General features: G+C 43.9%; 1 protein-coding gene across 2 annotated transcripts; it reads right to left on the bottom strand.

Moving 5' to 3' along the window:
• Window positions 1-1914: 1914 nt before the first annotated feature.
• On the bottom strand, window positions 1915-23305 carry pik3r1 (phosphoinositide-3-kinase, regulatory subunit 1 (alpha)). 2 transcript variants are annotated; one of them, XM_085792916.1, is made up of 15 exons: window positions 22995-23305; window positions 21137-21785; window positions 11067-11159; window positions 10807-10881; window positions 10362-10493; window positions 9491-9692; window positions 8970-9052; window positions 3992-4193; window positions 3689-3869; window positions 3457-3582; window positions 3219-3361; window positions 2947-3123; window positions 2744-2818; window positions 2475-2645; window positions 1915-2355 (listed from the first exon to the last, which is right to left on the bottom strand). In XM_085792916.1, exons 2-15 carry the CDS (start codon window positions 21471-21473, stop codon window positions 2166-2168), a joined length of 2187 nt encoding a protein of 728 aa, XP_085649042.1. In that variant the 5' UTR covers window positions 21474-21785; window positions 22995-23305; the 3' UTR covers window positions 1915-2165. The 2 variants fall into 2 exon arrangements, with proteins under 2 accessions (XP_085649042.1, XP_085649043.1); XM_085792917.1 differs by lacking the exons at window positions 8970-9052; window positions 9491-9692; window positions 10362-10493; ... (2 more) ...; window positions 21137-21785; window positions 22995-23305 and adding an exon at window positions 6808-7112.
• Window positions 23306-25909: the final 2604 nt, after the last annotated feature.

The following is a 25909-nucleotide window of genomic DNA, read 5'->3' as shown; positions in this document are numbered from 1 at the left end:
CATCTAATTTGTTACGCAAAGATTTATTAACAGTTTAACAGTTGCGCTGACCATGCACATGTTTTTTTTTTTTTCTCTAGGTGGGCGGGGACAAAAAACCTGAATTATTTTATGGCAGGTAGATTTATGATCTCAAAATAGGTATATATATGTTTATATTATTATTTTTGTTTTTATTATTATTATTAACGGCAGACAGGTCGTGTGTAGTTTTCCACATTAGTTCGCCTTACTGAAGGTGACCATTGGTTATCCTGGTGTATCCTGACACTCAAACAATAACAGTCATTTAAAATATAATTCCTGATGTTTCCACCAGGCCGCTGGACCTTTTTCTTTTTTTTTCCACACATGTACCAATCACTGGTGAAAGCTAAAAGTAAAGATGGGGCTTGAACGAATCATTCCACTGGCACGAGTCGTCTTCGAACTATGAAATTAGACTTGTCTGAAATGAGCTGATCCACCCATGTAAACAGTGATTTTCTGATACAGAAAAATACTAAATGGACAATGTATATTGATCTTTTAATAACAATATCCATCAGTTGAAAACACCAGTCTACTTCCATATATTCTCATGTGGGAACATATATATATGTATATATATTTTATAACAAAATAAATCTATACTGTTTTCATGGTTATGGTTGATAAGGGTCATACAATCCCATCATCCCATTCTCTGAGTGCTCGAACTTTCTTTGTCCATTTCAACAAAGAACTGCATGTAGGCTTAGCTCTGTAAGAAACTGTGACTGAAGCAGCTCAAATACTCAGAAGGCTCTGCCTGAGAGGAACATTAGTTTGAAGCGAAAAAAAGACTAATAAAATACTCATCTTTTCCATCTTTATACCAGTTGTTAAAGTAAAATCATAATAAAGTGTATGTTTCTATTATTATTATTATCTTTAAAAATCATAAGCAGTTTCTGTACTGTATCTTGGCATTTTGACACAAAATATCCTCTTGGATATTTACACAGGAAAAGATACTTTTCAAGCAATAAAACAAGCTTATATTGTGGGTTGCAACAGAATAAAAACAATTCTGAAGAAATAATGGAGAGAGAAGTTGCATGGCAGATCAGAATAAAACTAAACAGGAACTGAACTTTTTGGTATGGTGCACTTTGTTTCATGACTTTTCCACGTTTTTCACAGATTTTGCATGAAACATCAAGTCCATAGTTTCACCTGCCCACAGTAAAGATCAAGTTTACTTCTGCACTGTAATGCTCGACAGAAGGAAAGTCTCCGACTTCTTGTCCTCTCTGCTCTTTCAATAAAAGTCCATAGGAGTCTTTTCCAAAAAGAAACAACGAAAACAAAAAACAAGAAAAATTAAAATTAAACTTTGTTTTTCTTAAAAGTGCCATTTTGCTACATTTATCAGCTGATCCATGGTTTTGCTACTGAACAGTTTAACACAAGCAAATGTGTTACACAGCCCCTGACGTCACACAGTTTCCTGATTCTATGAGTTTTGGTCACATGGACGATCACACACACACGCACACACACACACTCACTCACAGCCACACACACACACAAAACTTGTGCGGAAACAAAAGACACAAACACACACATACACACACACAAACACACATAAATGATGTGAAAGGAAGAAAAAAAAAAACAACAACAAAAAGTGGAAAAACAAAGTTGTGGCCGGTGGGTACAGTTCCATTTGAAGAGTTTATCTGCTGCGATTAGACATTCCGGCTGGTAAAGCTTTGAAAAAGAACAAGCACCATTGGGAAAAGGCCTCAAATGTCCTCCGCTCGGGGAGAGGTCAGCAGTTTCCGCTTGATTCTGTGCTCCCACAAAAAGCAAAAAAGAGAAATAAATCTACATTCAGGCTCGTGGTCAGGCAAAAAAGTCATTGAAATGTTTCAGGCTTTATTGCGTCTCTTTTTCCCCTTCCGTCTTTTTGTCTTTCGGAAAAAAAGTCCGACTCGGGGGCGTCATCACAGCCTCGTTTAAGTCACACGGAGTCCAAGGACACGAATCTCCGACTTCCCATGAGGCCTTTTTTTTCTTTTTGTGTCCTGTGTATATGTGTGTGTGTGTGTATATGTGTGTGTGTGGTGGGGGAAGAAGGTCGTGGTGGTTGTTGTGGTGGTGATGGCGGTGCATGAGGCGGCGGGGAAACGTCCAGGTCCTCACCGTCTCTGCTGGGCATTGACCGGGTACGCTAGCGTCACATTCAGAGAGTCATTGTGCTGGACCAAAGACGTGTGCTGGTAGTGAAGTACGAGTTCTTTTAACGAGCTGTACAGGTTGTACGGCTCGGCGAAGCCGTAACCTGAGGGGGTCTTGTTGATGACGCAGTGCTTCACCTCGCCGTCCACGCTGCAGAAAGAGAGAGAGAAAGAGGAGGACAACGGTCACTACTAGGCTGTTCTTTGTGTGTGCGGTTGATGACAGTGTCAAATTCAAACTCGAGCACAGACGGATGGATGGATACGTACACAACGCTGCAGGCGTAGCATCCCGCTTTGCTGCTGTCTCGAACCAGGAATGTTCCGTCTCTCTTGCTCTGGAGGAGCGCCTCGGCCTGCAGTCGGTTGATGTTGCCCAGTCTCCAGGACCGCTCGTCGTGATGAGGAAGGTCCTCGTCATCGTCCACCATAGAATATTGACTGGAGGAACGAGAAAAAAAAGAGAGAGATGTTTAAGTTTAAGTTTAAGAAGCAGAGAGTAAATCAGTTATTTGTGCGCTGATAAAAACGACACTCACTCTTCCGTGTTCTCGTTCTTGATGCCGAGCCACTCGTTGAGCTTCTTCTGTCTCACTCCCTTCTGGGTCAACCACCTAACAAGAGACACACACACAGAGACACACGTGGACATTAGAAACCAGGGCAGATCCATTTTAACTTTTCCTCCAGAGGGGACGAGCTGCTCTGTAACGGTGTGTGTGTGTGTGTGTTTTACACTCACATCAGATACTGGTCTCTGGTCTTGCGCAGCTGGATGAGGTCGGGCTTGATGCTGTTCATCCTCTTGTCGATCTCCCTGTAGTCGGCCGCCTGCTTCTTCAGGTCCTCCTCCAGTCGACGCTTGCTGTCTACGATTTCGCTTATCCTCGATTTCAACTTCTCGTAGTTCCCCATGATCCTGACAACGAAAACATTTGACCACGGTTAAACTCATTATCCGTGAATGCTGCTTCCTTTCAGGTGCCATGATTAAAATTAATGACGTGTTCTCACCTCTGAATCTCCTTGTCGTTGCCTTCTCTCCTAAACTTCTCGATGTACTCTTTGCTGTACCGCTCTTGTGTTTGACATTGCTCCTCGAAGATCTTTATAGTCTCGTTAAAAGCTTCTATCGCCGTCCTTTTCATTTGGATTTCCTGGAGGAAGAGAGAGAGAAACACAGTATTAACGCTTAATGTCCAGATATCACACTCAGACTGTTGACAGTAGCTCGAACGCGTGTTGCACTCACTTGTGACGTTCTGGTGTACTCCTCATACAGACGGTCGTACTCCTTGTTCTTCTCCTGGTACTGCTGGTGGTACTCGCAGAGCTTCCTCCCCACAGCTTCGATGTTGTCTTCTTTCACCACCTGATCCTGAAAACACACATTCATGATCAGCGAATGCCAAACATTGCAGATGCATTGCTCTGAAACAAGCTCTATAAAATGTGGAAGTGTTGGGGTTTTGCTGACGTCCTACCTGCTGGTGTTTGGACACCGGGTACAGCAGCTTGACGTCTAGCTTGGGGTTGTACTGAGCCAGTGACTCATTGCGATAGTGGTTGATGAGCTCAACGACTGAGCTGAAGGTCAGCGGGTCCGAGAAGCCGTACTTCCCGTCCCGGTGGAATATCTTAATGAGCTTGTTGTTGCCTCCTTTTCTGTAGACAAAACAGAAAACACACAGAGTTTTAACACGCTGCTGAAAAAGAATAAGGAAAGAAAAAAAAAAAAGTGTTGATAAGAGGAAATGAGTTCACGCCGAGAGGAGGAAGGAGCTCACCTCAGAGTCAGGGTGTAGTCTCCGTGCATTTTTGTCGAGGCATCTCGCACCAGAAAAGTACCGTCTGCGGTGTCCCTCAGCTTCTCGTTGACCTCCTCCCTCGAGATGTCTCCCCAGTACCATTCAGCGTCTTGCAGAGCCATGTTGTTGTTCATACCATTGTTAGTCACAGATGTGGGCTTGGGTGGCTTAGGAGGTAGAGCTGTGGGGACAGGAGTGGGAGCACAATGTAAATACAGGCTCTGCACAGCGACAGGAGCGTGCATGTGCTCACATTCACACAACACCGGTGCACAGTGGGAATTAAACCCTCGTTATGATGCAGCGAATCACACTCCAGGTGAATTTTTCTCTTTTAAAGCGGCAGAAATGCATTAAAATAGCAAATCTGTGCTGTTGCTAGGGATGATCACTGCGAGAGAATCACACACACACACACACACAGTGTGGCTCTGTCTCGCTCTCATCCTCTTTCCATTGATTTAATGGGGTTGAAAAAAAAATCCAGCCCCTCTCCAGCAGAGAGCCGGTGATGCCGAGGCAGTGGGAGGAGAAATGAAGCGTGAGTCAGGGAGAATGAATTTCATTCAAGAAAAAAAAAAAAAAAAAAGGGGGCTCTCTATAAATATTCCTCGCTGCAAATACAGCAGAGGAGCTTTATACTGTTGTGCACACAGAATGATTCCCATCATCAACACTGTGAAAGCAGAAGGATTAAAGAGTTCTTTCATCGTGGGAGCAGGAAAATACAGATTAAACTACACATTTAGCACAATCTATAATAAAATAGACAGACAGCTGACTGTGAATTCTCCAAACTGCTCAGCTTTAATGTTGAAAAACCACAGTCACCTCCTCCTCCGGCAGCTTTAAGGCAGCAGCGAGAGCCAAGACGCAGCCCAGGACTGGACCGACCACATTTTAACTGCACGTATGGATCTATAAAGGATCTTAAATCTGCAACGGCTGCTCGCCGGCTGACAGCTCCACGGCGAGGCTCGCGGCAGAAGCAGAACTATGGTAGCAGAGATCTATTTTTAACCCACAAATCTGCACTGCCTTTGTTCACTCCCCTCTGCATTAACCCCCTTTCTGCTGCAACAGCCCTTCGCACGACTTTGCTCGCCCCGAGCGCCGTTCACTTTTCCGGGCAGCTCCAACTGTGACATGGCATAAAAAAAAAAATGAATTTAAAAAAAAAGCGCAGAGGTTTACAGAAAGGCAGCCTGATGGAGCGACCACAGCACAGCAGCAGCGGCAGCACATGGTTTCCGCTGCGCTGCTCAGCACCACATCTGCCTCCATCAGCCTCATGTCCTCGTCTCCACATTACTAGAAATATCTGATACTTCAAACAAGTGAGGTGAACGACTTAGTCTTGTCAAACATCAGATCCACTCATGAGTCTGTCCACAAAGACACATCCTGTGAAATATAAACTGGCTGCAAAGATTTCTCTATAGAAGATGTGCAATAGTTTATTCTCTATTGAACGTGTCGTTTCAACCTAAACAGCAATTTGAAAAGCCATTAAGGGCAGCCTGCTCAGTAACGTGTTACATCACTTACCACAGCCAATCACATTGGGGGTCTGTCACCAACCACTCCTGCATCTTTCATTTCCTGAGAGGCGATGAGGTCATTCTGGTACCTTTCTACCTCCCTCGGTTTTTAATTCTTTACAAGGCTGCAGCTAAACAAAAGAAAACCAAGAAGACGTAACAGTATCTCCTATCTCGTTTCTCTTTCTGCAGCGACCGGTCTGAGCTGATGAGCTTTCAGCCTGAGGAGCAAATGTGCAGCATCTCTCTCTCCGCTAGCAGCCGGGAGGAAAAAAAAGAGGAGCTGCAGCCTGTTCCATGCTTTCCCTCTCTCTCTCTCCTTCTCTCTCTCTCTCTGTTGAGCTGGGCTGCTCGCTCTCCTGCAGGTTGCTCGGCCCCTCCTCCCTGTGTGTCGTGCGGCGGTTTAGTCCGTCCCACTGCTGGCACCCAGACAAAGCCAGCTCTGCTGCAGCAGCACGTACGCAGCTAAATTATAATGCTTGGCCCGGTCAGTGGCATCCAGGGCTCTGAAATACGCCTGTAATCCCACAGCATGACACTCGGCATGACAGAGATAGCTCCCCTGATTTCCTCAGTGAAATTAAAATAGACCTAGTTCTCGGTAAGGTGGAGGGATTCAAGTCACACACACTGAGTCTTGGTCTCCGTCTAGGTTCTGGTAGAGGACTGGGGCTTGGAAGTCGGCGTGCTGAACATATGAAGTAATGAAACAGATCACAGCGACTATAAATCAGCCTCCGAGAACAAACGTCTCAGTGTTCCAGCCTGTGACCTAAATGAATAAATCCTTCTTTGAAGATTTCTGCAGGGTTTCAAATGCTCAGTACGGTCCTCACATGACCTGTTCTGAATCTGAGAGAGAGAGAGCAGAGGCCTCTTCCAACAGAATAAACTCAAAGTCCACACTGAACTCTGAAAGATTCATCAGCAAGTCTCAGCAATACAACGTTACACACTCCTGACTGTAGAGCCTGAACAGCAGCAGTAGCCTCGGGCAAAACGGTTCTGATTCTCTGATCGCTGGGACTGGAAGCTCAAATACAGAAAAAGTACTTTTCTCGTCTGGTTCTTTTCTTTAACATGAGCTACTTGTGTCTTATTTTACCCCTTTCCTTGTGGCCTGGAGGCAGAATACAACAGAACTGCACTGTTCCACTTTTGTGGGACGATTTATAAATTTAAAAAAAGTAAGTACGTATGTAAATAAATAAAGAAATAAAAGAATTTAAGGGGAACGCAGGGCGATAAACTTACGTTGCAAGTTGTGCATATTTTGTTGAATTGACGACTTCTTCTGTGCGGCTTCTTTTTTATTCCCCCAAAGTGAAAATAAATTAAATCCAACAGAGTTACTTTCAAGTCCTCCAGTAAAGCTCCATTTCATAGTTCAGACCTTAGGAGATGAAAACTGGACGTGGCTCGTTTTGATTCTGCAGCTTTATGTGCTTCTTAATGAAATCCAGGTAAATCCCCTCGGCGTGAGGCAGGTGCAGCATGCGACTGTCTAGCTGGCTGACTGGCTGACTGACTAGCTGTTCAGTTCCTGCTGGGGAGTGTGGTAAAGGGCCGAGTCTCCTCCTCCTCACCCACCTCTTCCTCCTCCCTCCTCCTCCTCCTCCTCCTCCTCCCCCCTCCCTCCTTCTCTCTCTCTCTCTGAGCCCTGTGAGGCCGAGGCCTGCTCGCATGGAGGCAGATAGTTAATGATTAGCAGTAGCTGCTCTGGTGTCAGTGCTGCCTGTTCTCTGAAAGCAGCCACTCGTGCCAGCTGTGTGTGTGTGTGTGTGTGTGTGTGTGTGTCTGTCTCGTCGGTCACTCCCTCTCTCCCTCTCTCTCTCTGTTTGTAAAGGAGGAGGCAGGGGGTGTTCGGTCTTATGATTAACTTGCAAAGTTTCAAATATTTGCTGAGCTGGGCAGTTTGAGGCAGGGAGGACATGTGGAGATCCAGGCGGAGGGGAGGACCGAGGGGGGGAGGAGGAGGGGGGAGGAGGGGGAGGAGAGGGACGGGGGAGGAGAGTGGCCCTAGAAACTGGAGGCAGCGCTCGGTTAACAAGAAGTGCTCTGTGGAGCAGGTCGACTCTCCAGCCAACCAAATCTAAGTGGGCCTTTTGTCGCTTACTTAAAATAGGCACGCAGTAACTGGGAGGAGGCACGCAGACACCCGAACACACACACACACACACGGGTCATTCACAGAAACACATGTACAGAATGTACATATGTGTTTACAAAGTAGGCTATTCTCCCTCTCTCTTCTTGTGTGTGTGACAGGTGACTGAAACCAGTCTGGCACACCTGAACTAAATCAAATGTTTGACAGGGTCATGTGCGTAAAAACAACCAACAGTTTGGTCCTCGCCTTCCGTCCTTCATCCTTCCATCCATCCATCCATCCGTCTGTCCGGCTGCCAAAGCGTTCCCGCAGGTGCAAATTACTGACAGCTGAGAGTGGGCCTTGCACAGGGACATTATAAATAGCTCTAACAGGTAATAAAATGTTTAAACAGCCACAGCCAGGCCCGGGCCTCTGGCCCAGCCAACGACAGTGCTTTTAACTAGCACTGTAAAAACATAACTGTGCCACGCAACGCGCTGCAGAGTCGCCTCATCTGTGCAGAGTAGACCACCACTGGAAGAGCCAGAAGAGAAAAAAACAGAAAGAAAGAAAAAAGAACCGACTTGTGCAGTTCTGCCATTTGACATATTACCAGCCAGAATGTCAAACAAGATTTTATCAATAGGTTTCATTTTCTCTTTTCACTCCTACTTGGTCAAATGGAAATTACTGCTATTACACCGACAATGCTTTGATGTTTCCAGCTCAATTCAAAAAAGGCGAGTACAAGCACAGAACTCAACGCTACCCCAACAACAGAAACACAAATATGTCCACTGTAGTCAACACATTCCTACAGGAACTTAACTGCACATAATTGCACCGCGTCATTAACTTGTAATGGAATGTAGTTTTGTTTCTGAAAAACTCATTTCTGAACTCAAAACACAGACAGCGACTTGTCCAACTCAGACTGTTTCATTGTTCTGCAGCAGAGACCGTTCTGCGCTTTGTGTGTTCGACTTTAAACACTCGCACCCACCGACCAGTATGTTAATAATCCAAACATGCTCTCACTTAACAATGCCAGTAGTCTGCCACCACAGTGTACCCTGTGGCCCCCTGCGACCGCAGCAAGTCTCAACACCTTTCTTGGAGCTATTAATAGGTCGGGGTCTTGGGGCGTTCGGTTCATAGTCTGCAGCAGTTCGGTCTCTGCAGACCACGGCCTCCATGTGCTGCGTCCAATGATACACGCAAGCTGGAAACGTGTGGCTCACGTTGTTTTAAATAAAAGTAAAATAAATAATAAAATGCCTTTGCAACTGTTGTGGACACTAGAAACATTAAAAGTTGTAACTACCTGGAGCAGCTTGAGTCTCGCTGCATTCACTGGTCACCAGAACCTCGAGGATCTTGATGTGAGCATCCAGACTGGGTTCACAACTGTGGGGTGAATAATAAAGAGAGAAAACGCAGGGTTAAATAAAGTCTGTGTTTTACAGCCCAGGTGACAGTCCTTTAGTGTGTGTGTGTGTGTGTGAGTGTGTGTCTGTGTGCTGGTTTCAATCTGGTGGTAATTCAGGCTTAGCTACTTTAATTGTGCAGCACAGCTGGTAAGTAGAAAAGCTCCAACTTATATCCGTGTACAGCTAAAACCCATGAGTGCCTGACACAGTGTGCTCTGTGTGTATGTGTGTGTGTGTGTGTTTGCCTGAATGCGAGTTTCTGCACGGCTGCATGTGCAAGTCTGTCTGTCTCAGTGCTGCATGGGCGAGCCAACGCTGCTGTCTATCTGAGTGTCTATCTTTGACACACTGTAGTAGTATGTAGCAGTGTCCTGATCCTGCTGCTGCTGCTGCTGCTGTAGCGAGCAACACTCACCTGGTGGCTTGTTGTCTGAAGACCACGGGGCTGAAGATCTCGCCCAGGGCCCGAGCAGAGAGCAGGTTCTTGGAGCTGTTGTGGCACACTCTGGCGAAATGCTTCAGCAGACAGTGCAGAGTTAGCCAGTACTGGGGAGGCAGGCTCGGGGTGCTGGCGATGCGACGTAGCAGCTGGGCGCATTCCTCAGGATTCACCACCTCTGTTGAAATGGACGAGAACAGGCCCCCCGAAAAAAGTCAGCAAAAAAAAAAAGCACGATTACCTGCATTAAATCCTACCCCCAAGTCGAACTTCATTAAATGAAAGCAGTTTCTTTAAACAATGAGGAGATGGAAAAAAGTGTCATGTGCAGTTAGGTTCGAAAAAAACCACAGAGAGATTGTGTGGTTGACAATAAGCGTAAGGTACACTGGCAGGTGATTGGCTGCTCAGAGATGCTAGAGATACACTTTCAGGCTTGTTTTAGTTCCTATTAACCACAGATATCCTGTTTCTGGCCATGTGACGGCAAGAAAGTGCAGCCCTGCAGAAGAGCGTGCTGTGAGAATTTTGACTGCGCTTGCAACAGAGGCAGCAAGACAGACAAGGGGAAAAGAGAAAGTGATAAAATACACTAATCATATGTATGTATATATCAAATCATTTGTTGCACAGGCATGAGTATGCACAAAGAGAATCAATATAAAACGTTTTCTATCTGGGCTAAAGGGCACTGATGAGGTCTTGTGGTTAGTACTGAATGTTCAACAGCAGAGCAGAGGCTCATTACGTCAGCGCTTCTGTTTCAGGACATCAGTGCACTACACTACAAAAAAAAAAAAAAAGAAGTGTGATAACTGAATCCTCGCTGACGTTATTTTGTTCTCACCTTTAGCTGTGAGGACCATCTGAGCGTATATTGCAGTGGGGGCAATGGGCTGTGGAAGGTCCTGTAGGTACCGGCGCAGACCGTCACACAGCACCGGGAGTTCAAACTGATCCAGGTCTGCAGAGGAAGGATCTGAAATGAACACGACACAGGGACACAAGCTTAGACGCTGTAAAACTCATGGTTAATTACAGGTTCAGGTGTGATGTGCAAACATGCATCGCATCACACAACTGCGGTTGCCAACAGAGCCTTTTGAACAAATCATGGAACTTTCTGTTCTTTTTTAAATATACTTTATATGCACACACATTTAGCTCTCTTCATGACCACTGTTTGTCGATGCTGTTTTAGTCTGTGACACTTCCTCTTCTCTGTATTCGTCTCCCTCATTCGACTATGAGGCTGCTGAAAAAAAAAAAAGTGTAATCAAAAAGCTGCTTACCACAGTCAAAATACTGTCTGACTTCAAGTCCAGCACCGGCGGTAAATGTTCGATATAAAGTGGGGTTATCCAGACCTGCAATGGAAACATCATTATATTCACTTGCAAAATATGATCTTTTACTTCATGAGGTTTTGTGTAAAAGGTCAAATATGGTTTAAAAAAAAAAAAAAAAAAAGAGGCCTTCAATAGTTGCATGATGCACATGTGTGGTAGCATGTCGTGGTGAGTAACTTAATCGTTTCCTCGGCTGAGCTCACCTTTCCTCTCAATAGCCTCCAGCAGCCGGGCCAGTAAGGGTGGAGCGGTCTCTGGGAGGGAGAACTGCTCCGTCAGATCCAGCAGACAGAGGCCTGGAGGAGAAGACACATCAACAAAGGAGGGTTTTTAAAAAGGGAGTGAAACTGGATTCCTGCTAATTCTTCATAGGGGTCAATGCTTTGTCCTGGTCACATGTTCTTTGGATCTGAAAAAAAGGGTTCACAGACCCACTCTGTGTGACTAGAGCACAAATGTGTTGAAATAAAACAGTGACAAACTTATAAACCAAGACAAATATTCACTTATCAGGTTCATAATGTTCTTTCAGGTTCATAATGTTCTTTCATTGGAGAGTAATTCATCAAATCATCCTTATTTTCAACATTTTTACTCTTGCAGATGTTTTGCAAGTGGAGAAAGAGGCATCCGCAGCATTCAAAAACAAAAGAGCTTGGTATGAAAAGCTGTTAAATTTAGACAGAATGAAACAATCTATCGTGTCGGTTTTCTGACTGTTTAGAAAACACGGTGCCTCTGAGGGGATTTCACTCAGCCCAGCTCTTCCTGAGCAGAGTGGAGACAATGAATGAGTTTATTCTGTGCAAAAAATGTAGGTGATTTCTTACTCATGTCGGCGTAGACGAGACCACAAGTGAAGCAATATACGAAGGTAAAAGTCGGCCCAACCCGGTATTAAGCGCTAACAAAATAAATCTAATCTGTTGTCAGTCAGACTTTTGATGAATGTGTGTGAAATTAAATAGCGAGGCCTGCGATTCATCTTAACCAGCGGCGGCTGATTGAGCGCATGACTTATGAACTACTTAGAAGTTCAAAGGGAGCAGGTACAAGACCAAAGCTCTGCCTTCAAAAGTAAAAAAAGGTGAGTATTTACAACAGAGCAATTCAAAAAAAAAAGGAGGTGCTGAGCACTAAAGTTAGTGTTTGGTGGACCACGGGGCTGAGCAAATACCCTGTGATATGAGGTAAGCCAGGCCTGAGTTTTCTCCTCATTTTTCCTTCAGAACTTTGTACCCAGGTGTGGAAATGAAAGGATGAAGGGCTTGGCAGAGGTTTTATTTGGATTTGCAAAAGGCACATTTTCAAAGGGCACTTTTACTGAAAGGCTCAACTGTTCGACACCCGAGTCTGCCGAGTCAAAATGCTGAGAAACTATGAATGGAAGCCTTTCTCGTAACCATATTTTTCTTTCTTTCTACCTTAAAAATTATCACTTTTTTTTCTTTTTTCTCTCTCTCTCTCAATCACGCATTAAAAAAAATATCTAAACTGCTGCCGCTCCCGCTGATGCATGCGTGGTAGTCATTAAGCGAGGACCTCTCCCACCAAAAAAATGTTCAATCAGGAGAGAAATAATGAACCACTTCATCCAATTCCACATCCTCCTTGGCCCGGCGCAGCACGCAGGCTGGCATGTTGCGTGTGAAGAAGCTGGATTACCCAAAAGTCCTTCCAACCACAGAACACACCAAACTCCATGTAGGACAACTGGTCATCTGGAAGACATTATTGGAACGGCAAAGCGGGAGAGAAGGAGAGAGGGAGGAGAGACGGAGGAAGGGAGGGAGTGAGGGGGGTTTTCTCAGAAGCAGTGAACTCTGAGATGGAACACCAAAGTTTCCCTAAATAGAGATCGGGACACGCAGAGTTGCCATCGCACACCTTGGAAGTGTAACCTTTCTCCCAGACAAGATATCTAACACGGCTGCCATTCTCCTGCCAGCCTTTTTCTCAGAAACTCAATTCACAACCTGAGGCTAAATTTAAACCTGCGACCGGCCGACCGAGCGACCCATCCACCTGCCCACTGTTCATATCTATGGAAATCACCCTCCCCGAGGCTCGAACCCCACTGGGTTTTTATTAAAGATAACATTTATATAAAAGCTTAATAACATGTTTTTGAGATGGTTTAGTTACTTTTGAACAACTTTAAAAAAAATAAAAATAAAAACAAACCACCAAATAGGTTTTGATTGTATCTGCTTACGAGTCTTTGAAGTGATCCAAACCGAACACTTTCTGTTTATTTACTCCCCGTCTGCGGGCGACCTATCAGTGACACGGCGCGGGCCGCAGATACAGTTGCTTCTTGGTACTGTCAACGATGTGATAGTTTCGGGCGCCGATGGAATTGTATCGAGTGGCGGACGAAATATGGCAGCAATGTTTGAAGCTATCGGTGATGATTTCTGAGATGCTTTGGCACGGGATCAAACGATCAACGTGCTGCTGGCTGTGTCTGACAAAACCATGGAAACGCATGTCAACACACGCAAATGACCAAATTTAGAAGCACTTGTGTTGATATTGTTAATGATGATGATGGGAAAACAAACAAACGACAAAACTAAATGGCTTTTACTGCCTGGATCAAAAAAAAAAAAAAAAAAGGCACAGCTGATTCTGCCATATCTTTTATAACAGTTTGCTAAAGGCGCAGGAGATAAAACGCGCTTCTGCAAACCTCGTCAGAGAAGCCGAGCGAAGCTGAAAGTGGGCTTCGCTCTGGAGGGCCGTAAACATTCAGAAGCACCTGCGTTAGGAGCAAAATTATAACGTCTCTCGTCAGTTTGATCAGCGCCAGGAACGGAGTAAATGGTCCGCTTTGATTTACTGCGGCGCTCTCTACGGCAGGAACACAATGTATTACTGTTGTTTTGCTGCGTCTGGAAACAGCTGAGACTCTACATGTACACACACACACACATCACGAGAGTCGAATTTTCTATGGAAGCTGGTGTCTGTGGCAATTTGGGAAAGGAAAGTACGGAGACGCGGTGGGGCCCCTTTGGACGAGTCTGTACAAGCCTGCATGTTTGGCAGACTCTTCTCATGATATCCCAAAAGGCCTCAGCCAGTCAGTAGTCAGTCAACCACACGTTGAGGAAGTCGCTGCAGCTGCCACTGGTGCTGCTGCTGCTGTGGTGTTGGGGAGTCGTGGGGGTGAAGTGGTGGTGGGGGGGCAGGACAATCTCCCCGGCTCAAACGGTATGTCTGCACTGAAAGAACTGCAGACTGCGGGCAGGACAGGGCTGGGGCACCACCGACACACACACACGCACTAAAGATAGCACACACTTAGGTTAAATTTGGAGGGCCCACTCAAGTAACCGGGCATTTTCAGGTTATACCGTTTCTTCTCGTCTGGGAGAGGTCTGGGCCGAGGCACGCCAGTAAAAGTTGATAAGCCGTGGAAAGAACACAACACCCCACCACCACGCATAACGGCGCATTATAGAGCAATGAGTAAAAACAAAAAAAGATATTACAGGAGGTGGAAAAGAGGGCAGTCTGCACAGCATCATTAAGAGAAGGAAATGCGTCCTAGAAGTGAAGCATTGTAGAGACATTCCTTTATATAAAAAAAATAAACACAGAGGGACAGAGTTGATAAATGTGCAGTGGGGGGGGGGGCAACGTGTTTTAACATGCTTGTATTTTATGTTAATGGATGTTAGAGCACCAAGCTGAAGCAGAAAGGGACAGGCAATGTCTCCTCCTGCAGGGTGCAAGACGCACTGCAGGAGCCGAGCAACAGCCAATGAGGAGACTGTTGCTACAGCTTGACAATTAACCCTATAGAGAGCAGACTGGCACCGAATCACAAAGCCTAGTGCAGGAGGAACCCGTTTGGTTTCTCATGTGCAACTGACCAGGATTCAGGCCACATCTGAAAAACACCATTTGCCTGGTTTCTCACACTAAATGATACATTTTCCCTGAAATGAAATGATGTGACACATTTTAGAGATAAGTGGCCACATAATGTGTGAATCACCGTCTGTCAGCTCAGATCTCTGAGCACAGACTGAGGGACATGTGGCGCCGTCAGTCAGTCAGTCAGTGACCTGATTTTTTCTTGCTTCTGCCACAATAGAGACTCTGATTCTGCTCATGTGACTGTCAAGTCTGAAAAATGTCTCCTTCACAAACTTGCTGGGTCAGATCTACACAAACAAACAGAGACAAGTCAGGCCATCGCACACAAAAACATGTCCTTTTTTTCTTTTTTGCGTAACACATTCATACAGCAGCTGTTCGCCGTTTCATTAAGTCAAACTCTTGTACTTTATCATCCCGAAATGCTGGATTTTCTTTAGATTTATAACCATTTAAAAAGAAACTTGTGCTCTTTAAGTAAAATACGTTAAAAAAATGATTGTGACTTTCCATATCTGTGAATCTGCAAGGAGAGCGTCTCCAGTTATATCACTGTCTGATAGAGTAAAGTAAACTAAGTCCTATATTATAATACACGTGTGTGCCTCATGTGCACGAGCATTTTCCGCGTATCGGTGCGATGTCACCTTTATCTTTCACCTTTAATGACATAACAGAGGGGGAGACAGACCATCATATTGACGGTTGGTTAACTCTTCAAAGTTGTGTAACTGCAATGTGAGTTTCATACTGAAGGGGTGAGTGTGTGCATGTGTGTGTGTGTGTGTGTGCTGCTGTGACTTCTGTCTGAGTCTGGATGAGTGATCCTCTGCCTGGCAAGTTCATGCACATTAAGCCTTTACAAGAAGGGAATTGATTCTATTTTTAATAGAGCTGACTGGCATTGTGCATTGAGACGCTAGATAAATGACTTCTACTTTGACTAGAACTGATTCTTTTTCAGAGCCTATGATCCATCTTGTTCAAAGTGTTATGTAACGCCACACCTCCTCAGCACGAGGCCCTCTCTTTCTCACACACACACACACTCACCGAACAGCACCCACCTAGCTGCACTAGCTCGTCCTCCTCTCTTAATACATCACATATTTGAAATACCTTTTCTGGTCCCCTCGACTCTGTTTCTGTCTAATCTCACCTCTGTCTTACTGCACAGCCTCTTAGAGTCTATCAGTCTGCCTCTCTCTCTCCACCTTATTCTGTCTCTTTCTTAATCCTGCTAGCAGACATGCTCTGACTCCAGTAAAGAAGATTTGCCAATTCAGACTTCAGTCTCTGCACACAATCAAGTAATGAAATAGTTGTGTGCATGCTCTCATGCACACATCTCCAGTCTTACTGGATTTATACACTAATGCAATAAGGTGGTGGAAAAAAAAATTACAGTTTCCTGAGCTCTGACATTTGCATAAAACAGCAAGATGAGTGTTGTACAACAGAGCTGAGAGGCAAAGAAAATAATTTAGCTCACAAGACGAGGATGTGTTGATATTTTATGCCACTATTTCATTGATAGCTGCTGAATCTAATGCAGATTACAGGAGTTTATATTTGGACAGGTTAATGTGTGTAAGTGTGATTCTTCATCATCATCACTGATTAACTGATTATTCCTTTCACAGATCTATCAGCAACTCCTTTTCACAAGATTTTGTGAGGGATTATAAGAGAAGGATGAAGTATGTCGTTACATCAGTGTTGGAAAGTTGCTAACACTGTGAGACAACCACAGAAAACCTTAATAAGCTGCACCCTCATCTTCTAAAAAAAAAAAGAAGAAAGTTAAAACGTCTCCTAATAAACACCTGACTGTGACACAGTTCGACGGTGGTGGAAACTATGACAAGCCGAAAATATATCTAAATCCAGCTCGAGTCTGACGTTAGCAGGCAGGGGATTTGACGTCGCCACTCTTTCCGCCCTCGCCCCTCCCCCGCTCAGGACGCCAACGCTAAAAGCTAATATTTAGCAGCTCGGGTAAACAAAATGAGACTAAAATAGATTTGTTTTATTATAACCAGAGTAAAATCTCTCACATCTGATTATAATAATGTACCGATTCAAAAAAAAAACAAAAGTCAAAGAAAGATCTGCCTCATAGCGGGCAGCATGTACACTGATAACAATGACGGTGTGAAACGGCGATCGTTGGGGGTCCTGCTCACTGTGTGACCATTTATTGTCCAGTTGCATTGTCCAAGTTACTGCAATCAGCACTTAGCACAATACTGATTCATCACAAAGCTACAAATCAGTCTACCATGCAGTCTGTGCAGTGTGCGCACCCCTCCACCAAAGAAGCGCCAACACATTCCTGGCCCCAGCTGCCTCTGGTCCCACAGAGGAGCACTATATCAGAGCAAAACTATCGTCGTTATAAAACTTTGTGTGCCTTGTTCGCTCTCTGCCACAGACTTTTGGATGGGATGGATTGAAATTTGCGACGTGTGACCGTCCTTTTCTGAATAGAAACTTAAATATACACCGAGTGGAAACCAAAACCAAAGCTGTTACATGTCCAATTTGAGAGAGAGAGAAGAGAAAAGAGAGATGAATTCTTCTTAGTAGTGGAAAATCAACAGCTCTGACAGAATGAGTGTTCAATACAGCAGATGTCAGCCTGAGTGCTAAAGAGGCCCCGAGAAGGAGAGTTACATTATCTCAATCTCCAGCTATGCAGAGTACTCTCCCTGCCACTGCCTCCTTTGTACGGCCTGTTCTCGTCCTCCTCGCAGCCTCTTTCTGTCAATCTCTCGCGCCTGTGCAGTGAACTATCTTAACCCACATAGCTCTATATGACTTACCTTACTTTAAGGTACAGCTATGCAGTATCAATCTGCACGCAGTGGAAATGTAATATATACTGTACATATATGAATCTGCTTTTGTAATGTATCTAACAGAAAGTTATAAAAAGGACAACATGTGGCTTGAAATGTATACATAAATGAATCTGCTTTTGTGATGTATCTAACAGAAAGTTATAAAAATGACTTATAAAAACACAACATGTGGCTTTTAAACTGATGAATCTTGAGTGTAGAAGTGTGATGTTGTGTTAGCTAGACGCAGAAACACTGATAAGAGTCGGTGGAGCCGGAGGAGATAGACCAGTGGCATCAAATATGTCCTCAAACAAGACTCAGCATGTAGGCTGAACCTTGCAAGAGCGTGTAGAGTAACAACCAGCTATTCATTTTTATCTCTACCATTTGGAAGAATGTTCACTCAGAGGGGGCTGTTTGGGAGATAAAGGGCAATTATACACAAAAAAAAAACCCCAAAACAAAACACTGAAGAGAACTGAAGATAATTATTGAACCATTTGGAGCCCCCGCCTCAGCAACATAAATATCTGAGTGTCCTTGAACTTTACTGTTGTTCAACATGATGGTACAATACTGCTAAACTACAGGAAGATTCCCAGACTGAGAGTTCATTGTGAGGATAAAAATCCCCCTCTCAGAAAAAAAAACCCATTTGTCACCTCTCAATTTTTCAACTCCTTGTTATTTTGATGAAACAAAGGTATATATTCATCTGTTTTGCGTCAGTATGAAAGGTATGAAAAAGGGTGTGATGGAGGAATCCGTTCTGCGTTTTCTGTGTCAAATCAAATGTACAAACCGAGGTATAATCTGGGAGTTAGTGAGGCTTCGTTCTGTGGGTTTCAATCGCCAAGTTCCTTTTTCTTGGCACGCTCAAACACATGTATATTCTCTCAACTGAGAGGCCCAGAAAAAGGAGCAACACTTTAATGTTCGAGAGAGAGAGAGAGAGAGAGAGAGAGAGAGAGAGAGAGAGAGAGAGAGAGAGAGAGAGAGAGAGAGAGAGAGAGAGAGAGAGAGAGAGAGAGAGAGAGAGAGAGAGAAAGAGAAAAAAAAAAAGAGCAGAGAGCTGGAATGAGGCGGAATAGTTTCCCAGCCCGGCCCTCCTCTCTTTCTCTCTTACCCTCTCCACATCTGCTGCACTCATGTAAACCCCTGTGGCTCAGAGAGGAGAGGCCCCTTTCCAAGCCTCCATTCTCCACCTCTTTTCCCACTGCCAGAGCTGACTGTAGGAACTATCAAAACATTTTAAAAAAAAAGAGGAGGAGGAGGAGGATGAAGCAAAAAAAAAGAAAGAAAGAAAAAAGCTGAGGAGTAGGAGGAAGGGAGCGAGATCCCTTGGTGGTGTGCAATAAATCACAAACACTCTGGGAGCAACAAGAGCCCAGCCTCCATCACTACTGAGCCCTCAGCCCCTCTTCAAAGCCCCTTGAGCATGCAGAGCCCAAGTCCCCCCACCCCAAACCCCCTCCGCCCCGTTCGAATCCCCATTCCTGCTTCGGCCCCTCTGCCAAGCCTCCAGCTCCGCTCCAGTCCTGATCCTTTTGCACACCATCCCGTGCAATGACCCTTTAGCTGGAGCTCTTTCTCCCTCACCCACAACCTCAGGGCCCCTTCTCTCACCCCCCCTCCTCTCCTCCCTCTCCCCCTCTCCAACTCCCTCACAGCACAGGACACAGAGACTTTTCTTTTCCCGGTGCTACATTCACACTCGCTCCAGGCTCGGCGCTGCCACTCAACCACGACACAGCCATTCAACACATGCCCCCTTCATACGCAGCTCGCTCTGCAAAACCGCAGGGAAAAAGAATTTCACAATCGTACCACAAAAGGGGCAGAAACTAGAAACCTGGCTGCCTGCAACTGCTCTTTAGGTGAGAAGAAAGTTATAAGCGCACGCTCATGCAAGCCACAGTGTTTTTTAAAAAAAGATGCTGCTTTTAATTGCAGAGGAGGAGAGCTGTGGCCTGAGAAGGCAGGCTGAGCGGGGGGTTATGTTTAGACACAGCCATCATGACAGTCATGTCAGAGTTTTAATAAAGAGATAAAAAAAAAGCAGAAAGAAGAACATTTAACTACAATACTGAGCTAATAGTCTGGTTGCTGCTTATAGATGTGTCACAAAACACTGGGCAAGTTGCAACAGTCTGACTTTCAGCTTGTTTCAAAGATTAAAAAAGAATAAGACTTAGATTTAATCTCTTTGTGCCCACTGCAGAGATCGGCCTGATGTGTTCAGTGGCGTTTTGCATGAAAGAGGAACACTGCTCATCTAACTTGGTCAAAATGAAAAAAGAAAGGCTTGTGATAAAACCATGGCTGTTTGGTTTTTTCAAAAAAAAAAAAAAAAAAAAAATGCTGAAGCAAACTAAGCATTGTGGTTTCAGGAGCTCCAGCACCTCCTGACCAAAAGCCACGGCCTGCAGCTCTTGACGGTAAGTCTGTCAGTCAAAATGCAGGTTGACTGGAAAACATTGATAATGCCGAATAATCGATTGAGATCGGTTCTTGCTGGCTAATAAACCAAAAAAGTGAATAAAACAGCTGTAAAGATGCAGGATGGCATACAGAGTAGGTTCAGTTTTAATTGGGTTAGCCTTGCCGTTTCCTCCTGGTTTCCAGAGGAGTAATTTGCCTTAATCACCCATACATAGTGATCTAATCATCTGTCTCAACAGTGATAAGGGAATTAAATTCCCTTAAGATGCAGCTTTGTGGAGAAACAAAGATGATATCCACTGGTAACATATGGCCAGCACAAGATGCTCTAGTCGTGTACTATAGCCTGGATGCTTGCAGACGCAGCACCATTGTCCTCTGGGACCCAGTTTGGTTCACATTCAGGGCAGCTGTACAGCACCGGACAGAAACTTCTTCTTAAAGACAGTTGTGCAAAATAAGCTTCTTTCTTTCTCACACTTGATCTGAGAGCTGCTTGTTTTATTAAAAAGAAAAGAAAGAAGGATCGACGAGGACATTTATATCCAAATGCCTGGGAACCCCCTGTCACACACACACCAAACCACCTGTTACTCACGTGACCGAAATTTCATACTTCAAGTCACAGGGTAAGAACCATGGAAACAGAGCAAACTCCACCCACTGATGAGGGCAAGAGATATAGCAGACGACTCAGATTTTTTCTGTCGATTAATTCACCCTCACTCACCCACTCTACCAGTCATATCTTACTCTTTAGTTACTTAAATTGTCACGGATGTCAGATGTGAAGCGTGAATTTATGCAATAGTACTCACAAGAGGCTAGCCTCATTTTACGCTGACTGACTGTATTGAATGGATGGTATTCAAGTTCTGCATCCACTGTTTTGTTAATGTACTTGTTTAGAGAAGTTGAGCGTACACTTAAAATAACCAAGATGACAGTTAACAGAATATCTATGGTTTATGACGAACTAAAAGATGCGCGAATGTGTGAAATTAACGGGTACATTCGTCGATAATGAGGATAATAGTTGGCTGCTGCAGCGCTCCTTATTTTTTACAGCTATGTGTGGCGTGCGGTGTTCAACTCACCTTGCTCTGAGTCAGAGTCTGTCTCCGCCTTGAAGACGCCTGGAGCTACAGGTAAGGGTCTGAGGGGCCTTGGCTTGGGCGTGGGGGGAGAGATCCATTTCTTCCCGACGTACTCGACATATGTCCCAGGGAAGTCCCCCTTTTCCTGAGTGGTTTCATTGAAGCCTGGCAGCCATCCAATCTCCTCTGGTCTCTGCTCTAGTCCATCAGTGTACCCAAGAGCCACTAAAGCTCCTTTGCTTACCAACAGCGTATCCCCCACATGGAGATCAATGTCCTCCTCCCTCTCCTTCTTGTAGTCATAAAGCGCTCTGTACTGATATCCTTCAGCACTCATATTGATTTCTTTGTGTCAAGGCCTTCTCTTCTTGAAGATGAGCTTCAACCGGCAAAAGTTACTTTTCAGGTTTCTCTGATGCGTTTTTAGTCCGGGTGCGCATTTACGAGTTCAAAAATGCTTGAATGCCGTGCACCTCCGAGAAAACTACAGTCTTTTAACAGCTCTGTGGAGACAGCCTCTAGCTTGTCTTCATTCTTTCACAGATCCTGTCTTTTCTGAATGATTTGCAGCTCTCTTGGCGTGTTGCCTCGCAGTATGTACCCATCAGTAAATGGCCTGCAGCTGTGATCTGGAGAATGCTATCCAGACCTGTAAGATGAGAGTGGAGGCCAATTGCAACACATTGCATAAGACAATCATGTATCACACACTCACACGCACACAATGCATCAGATGCACACAGACTCAAGTTTACGAGATAAGCTCATTATACACATTAACATTGAATCATAGATCTGCTTAAGAGTCGTTGTGGTTTTTACTGCGTAGGCAGAATTTATCATTACAGCATTAAAACTAAGTCTGAAACACAAGGTGAATTAATACTTAATACTTAACATTAGTTATTTACACATGCACATGCATGCATACATAGGGATCATTTTATTTTATTAAGTCATTAACTTTAACCTTAACTTCCTACAAACTTTATAACCATTACTACAAGCCAATAATATGGCAGATAATGAATTTAACATTTGCAATGCTTTTGACTGTTATATTGTTATATTTAATTAATCTACTTCAGTTGAGGCTATTTCTATAGAAACTGTCACTAAAGTATAGACATTATCTGTGCAGGTCTTACTGTTAGTTGTTTTAATGATAGTAACAATTGCATTTTGCAGTTTTTTATTACATAAGTCTACTTCAGAGCTGTTCAGCCAACATATGGTTGCTAACATTAGCATTATCCGTGACAGCTTAGACTCACTCACAAGGCTCTTGTCTTTACTCGTGTTTAACTAAACAGCAACCTCCTGGGTGTGTTAACAATGGCTTAGAAAAAGAAAAAACTCTGCTGCCACCGGCAAAGTTGTTGATTTGAACAACGTTTGCATGAGTGTAAGTTTATTTATTTATTTTGCTTGTTTTTTTCTTCTCAGCAGCAGCGACACAGAGTCTGAGCAGAGAGGCTAGTTAGCTTAGCATTAGCAGCAGCATGCTAACAGGACTGGGGTTAATTAGCCATCTGCTGGAAGTAATTACGATGCGAATTTGCTTTAAAAAAAAGAGAGAAAAGAAAAAAAAAGTTGGCACTAAAGTGAAACAGGAGCAAACAACAGATGGTAAAGCAGGACAGTAGTGGTAAAAATAAATAAGTAAAAGAAATACACACCATTTGGAAGTTAGTTTAAAAAAACGAAAAGAAAAAGGTAGACAACATTTAACACAGGTTTCTTCTTTTTTTTAACGAAATACCTTCAGGAAGACTTAACTTTACAAATAAGCAGCTTTTTAATTTAGACTTTTTACCATTCAACAAAGTGGAGTAATGGACAGTAGTTACATACATACCGAGTGTGCACGGATCCACAGGCAAATCCAACAGTGGCTCCTCTTCTTCTCCTCTTCCTTCCTCCGCGTCGTTAAAAAAAAGGAAAAAACTTCACTTCACAGTTGCGGGCAACCATCAATAATAAAAAAAAATGCAGCCCTAAGCAGATCCTTTATCTCGACTCGGCTAAGAAAAGAAGTCCTGCGCCTCGGTTTAAATCCGGTTTAACGAGTAGTACAAACTGTTACAAGCTATACAGTCAGCCAGTCGACATAACGGCACGGCACGGTTGCCCTGTCCCGAACAAACGCTCCCTTGAACGTCGCCTCTCTGCTGCGGCCGACGAGGAGGGGGTGGGACAAAGCGCGGCCGGTGATTGGTCCGCGTACCTGTCAATCACGAACATCAGGCGAGCGGACCAATCAGATCGTCGTTCTCCGCGGACATGCCCCCGTTCCATATACTCTCGCACGCAACACGAAACACCTATGGAAATTACATAACCTGGTCCCAGACTTGATATCAACTAAAATACTTTAGGTTTTTCCTCATTTATGACTTTTATAATAGGATAGTGATTATTATTATTATTATTTGACAGGGTTATTTTCACAGCAGAATATTGATGGAAAAGTTATGATATCAGTTTTAATGTTTTGTAACAAGCTGGACAGAAACTCTAGAGGTTTTCAGAACAAAAACTACTGTGGAATATTATTCATTTCTTCGTTAATCCCACACTCTTCTTTCTGGGAAGTATAATTAGTATATAACATCATGTGTTCGTAGAGATAACATCCAGAACAAAAGGGGTTTTGTACCACTTCAAGAAACATCCATAATACCACGTAACTGTGTTTACTCAATCCATAGTTCTTCCCCTTTCCCCCTCTCCTTCTCTCCTTATTCATTACATGTCCTCAGCGTGGAAGGTACCAAAAATTTACAGAGTCACCATGTGAGGCTCATGACTGTGAATGTGGGTGGCCTAATTATGGTAGGGAAAGAGGGCTGGCTAGCAGAAATCCCCTATCAAGTATAAACCCTACTGTCCCGGCTGTGCTAAAACAGGCTGTAAGCAGCTTTGTAGAAGGGGTAGGCCCCTTTAAGTGTTCTGCAGTCACATAGGCATCACCACTGAGAAAAAAGAGGAAGAAGTACAAGAGACAGAGGAGCTGTTGGTGTTGAAATAAACAGTTAGTAGGAACTGAACATTTCTGCTGTGGTGCATTGAGAAACTTAAACAAAATGCCCTTTTGACGTCCTTTGACGTACCAAAACCCCCCCCAAAAAAACATGACACAATTGTCATTTACCACTCGAATGGTAGAGTTATGTTTGAATGTATTGTTTTCTGTCCTCATGAGTCCTCCTGTTGTGTTTATACTTATACAGGGGATATTTTTTTTACTGCCTTTTAGGAGCCAGACCACACTGTCCAGTTGATCGCCACTGCATATTAAAGACAGGGTTTATATTTCTGCTGCAGATGATGGAAATGAATATTTGAACCACCAGACCATATAATCCCCCCCACACACCCCACTCTGCCTGCCAGCACCACACCTCACCCCCTGATTAAATAGTCAGACTCTGGTGAGTGACCCATCTGCTGTGCTGCAGATACCCAAACTGCTCCCTTATAGGATCTCTACCTGAAGCCAGACAAAACATTGACTGCGCTCTGCAATGGACTTTTCTAACAGACAAGTGCATCGTTGTAACACCTTGTTCGGTCTGTTTGCACAGTGGAATATATTGCACAAGCAGGCCAAGTTGTGTCAATATAGGGTGAGTTGACAAAAAGCTGGTTATTCGTCAATCAGCGAGCTATTCAGTATGTGTTCGTGCACCACAACAGGTGACATCCTTTACCAGAATTTAAGACCTCATGTTTCTATTTAATGGGTTAGGGATAGGTCATCATGTCCTGGTCTATTTATAATGGCATAATTAAAAAAAGAAAAATACATAAGTATTTCTATTTTTTTAATTAGGTGCTATGGTTACAGGACAGGTGGGGAAAAACACGAACATAGGGAACAACTTATTACAAGAATTGACAAGACAACTTAGACAAAATAACAAAGACAAGGGCTGTGATGTTAGCGGTGCTGTACATATATTGTGGTGGAAGGTGCATAAAGTATGTGTGTGTGTTTATGATCATGTGCGTGTGTTGTTCTGCATGTGCCTGCGGTTAAACTGGAATGATTGAATATTTCTATTTATTGTCATCATTTTTTTCCTACTACTTCCATTCTACTTTTTGGTACAAATGTCTTTTATGTTTTATCACTTAACTTAACTGTACCGTATCCTGTACACTTGGTCAGTGGACAAGGAATGTGTTTGTGCTAAGAATATTTTGTGGCTACACTCCCCAGTACAAGTTGCAGCAGCTGGCCTGTTACTTCCGCTTTTCATACAGATTCAACAAACGAGATACAGCTTGTTCATCTGTGAGCATCAGACGTGCTGGTAGGCAGATCTTTTTTTTTTTTTCAGCCCTCACTTGAACTCTTCATGATAAGCCAGGCTAATAAAAGCTAAGCTAAGTGGCTGCTGATGGGGAGCTTCATATTCAGCTTACATTATATCTTCTCATCTAACTTTAGACAAGAAGGAGAACAAGTGGATTTTCCACAATGCTGAACTGTTACTACAAATTTAGACTGTATACACAGATATGTAGTTTCCTATGCATTTGGAATTTCATTTACTCCCTGAGCTGTTTTTGTCGCTTCCTTGAATATCCCACAACCTAAGCAATTTCAGTTGACATACATTTCATTGAAAAGTACTTGAGATCTGTCACTGTCAGGCCTCTTCGGCTTTTATTATGCTAATTTCAAAGTGTGAAGTGCTCTACGACCACCCACTGAGCTGCTACGTTCCAAAACAATCTGAAATAGGTCAGCAACGCCAGAATTCA

Source organism: Trachurus japonicus, chromosome 12 (assembly GCF_045865225.1).
Source record: "Trachurus japonicus isolate A0001 chromosome 12, Traja_1.0".
Lineage (NCBI taxonomy): Eukaryota > Metazoa > Chordata > Actinopteri > Carangiformes > Carangidae > Trachurus > Trachurus japonicus.
The sequence above is the reverse complement of the archived record's forward strand: the minus strand, read 5'-3'. Positions and strand labels throughout refer to the sequence as shown.

Bases quoted from the DNA above. Each gene is read 5' to 3' on its own strand.
- pik3r1 (XM_085792916.1), bottom strand. From the start codon at position 21,473: ATGAGTGCTGAAGGATATCAGTACAGAGCGCTTTATGACTACAAGAAG. The intron at 4,194-8,969 runs GTAGTTACAACT...CTGTCCCCACAG, and splicing joins CGAGACTCAAGCTGCTCCAG to CTCTACCTCCTAAGCCACCC. The intron at 2,356-2,474 runs GTACGTATCCAT...CTCTTTCTGCAG, and splicing joins TGCTACGCCTGCAGCGTTGT to CGTGGACGGCGAGGTGAAGC.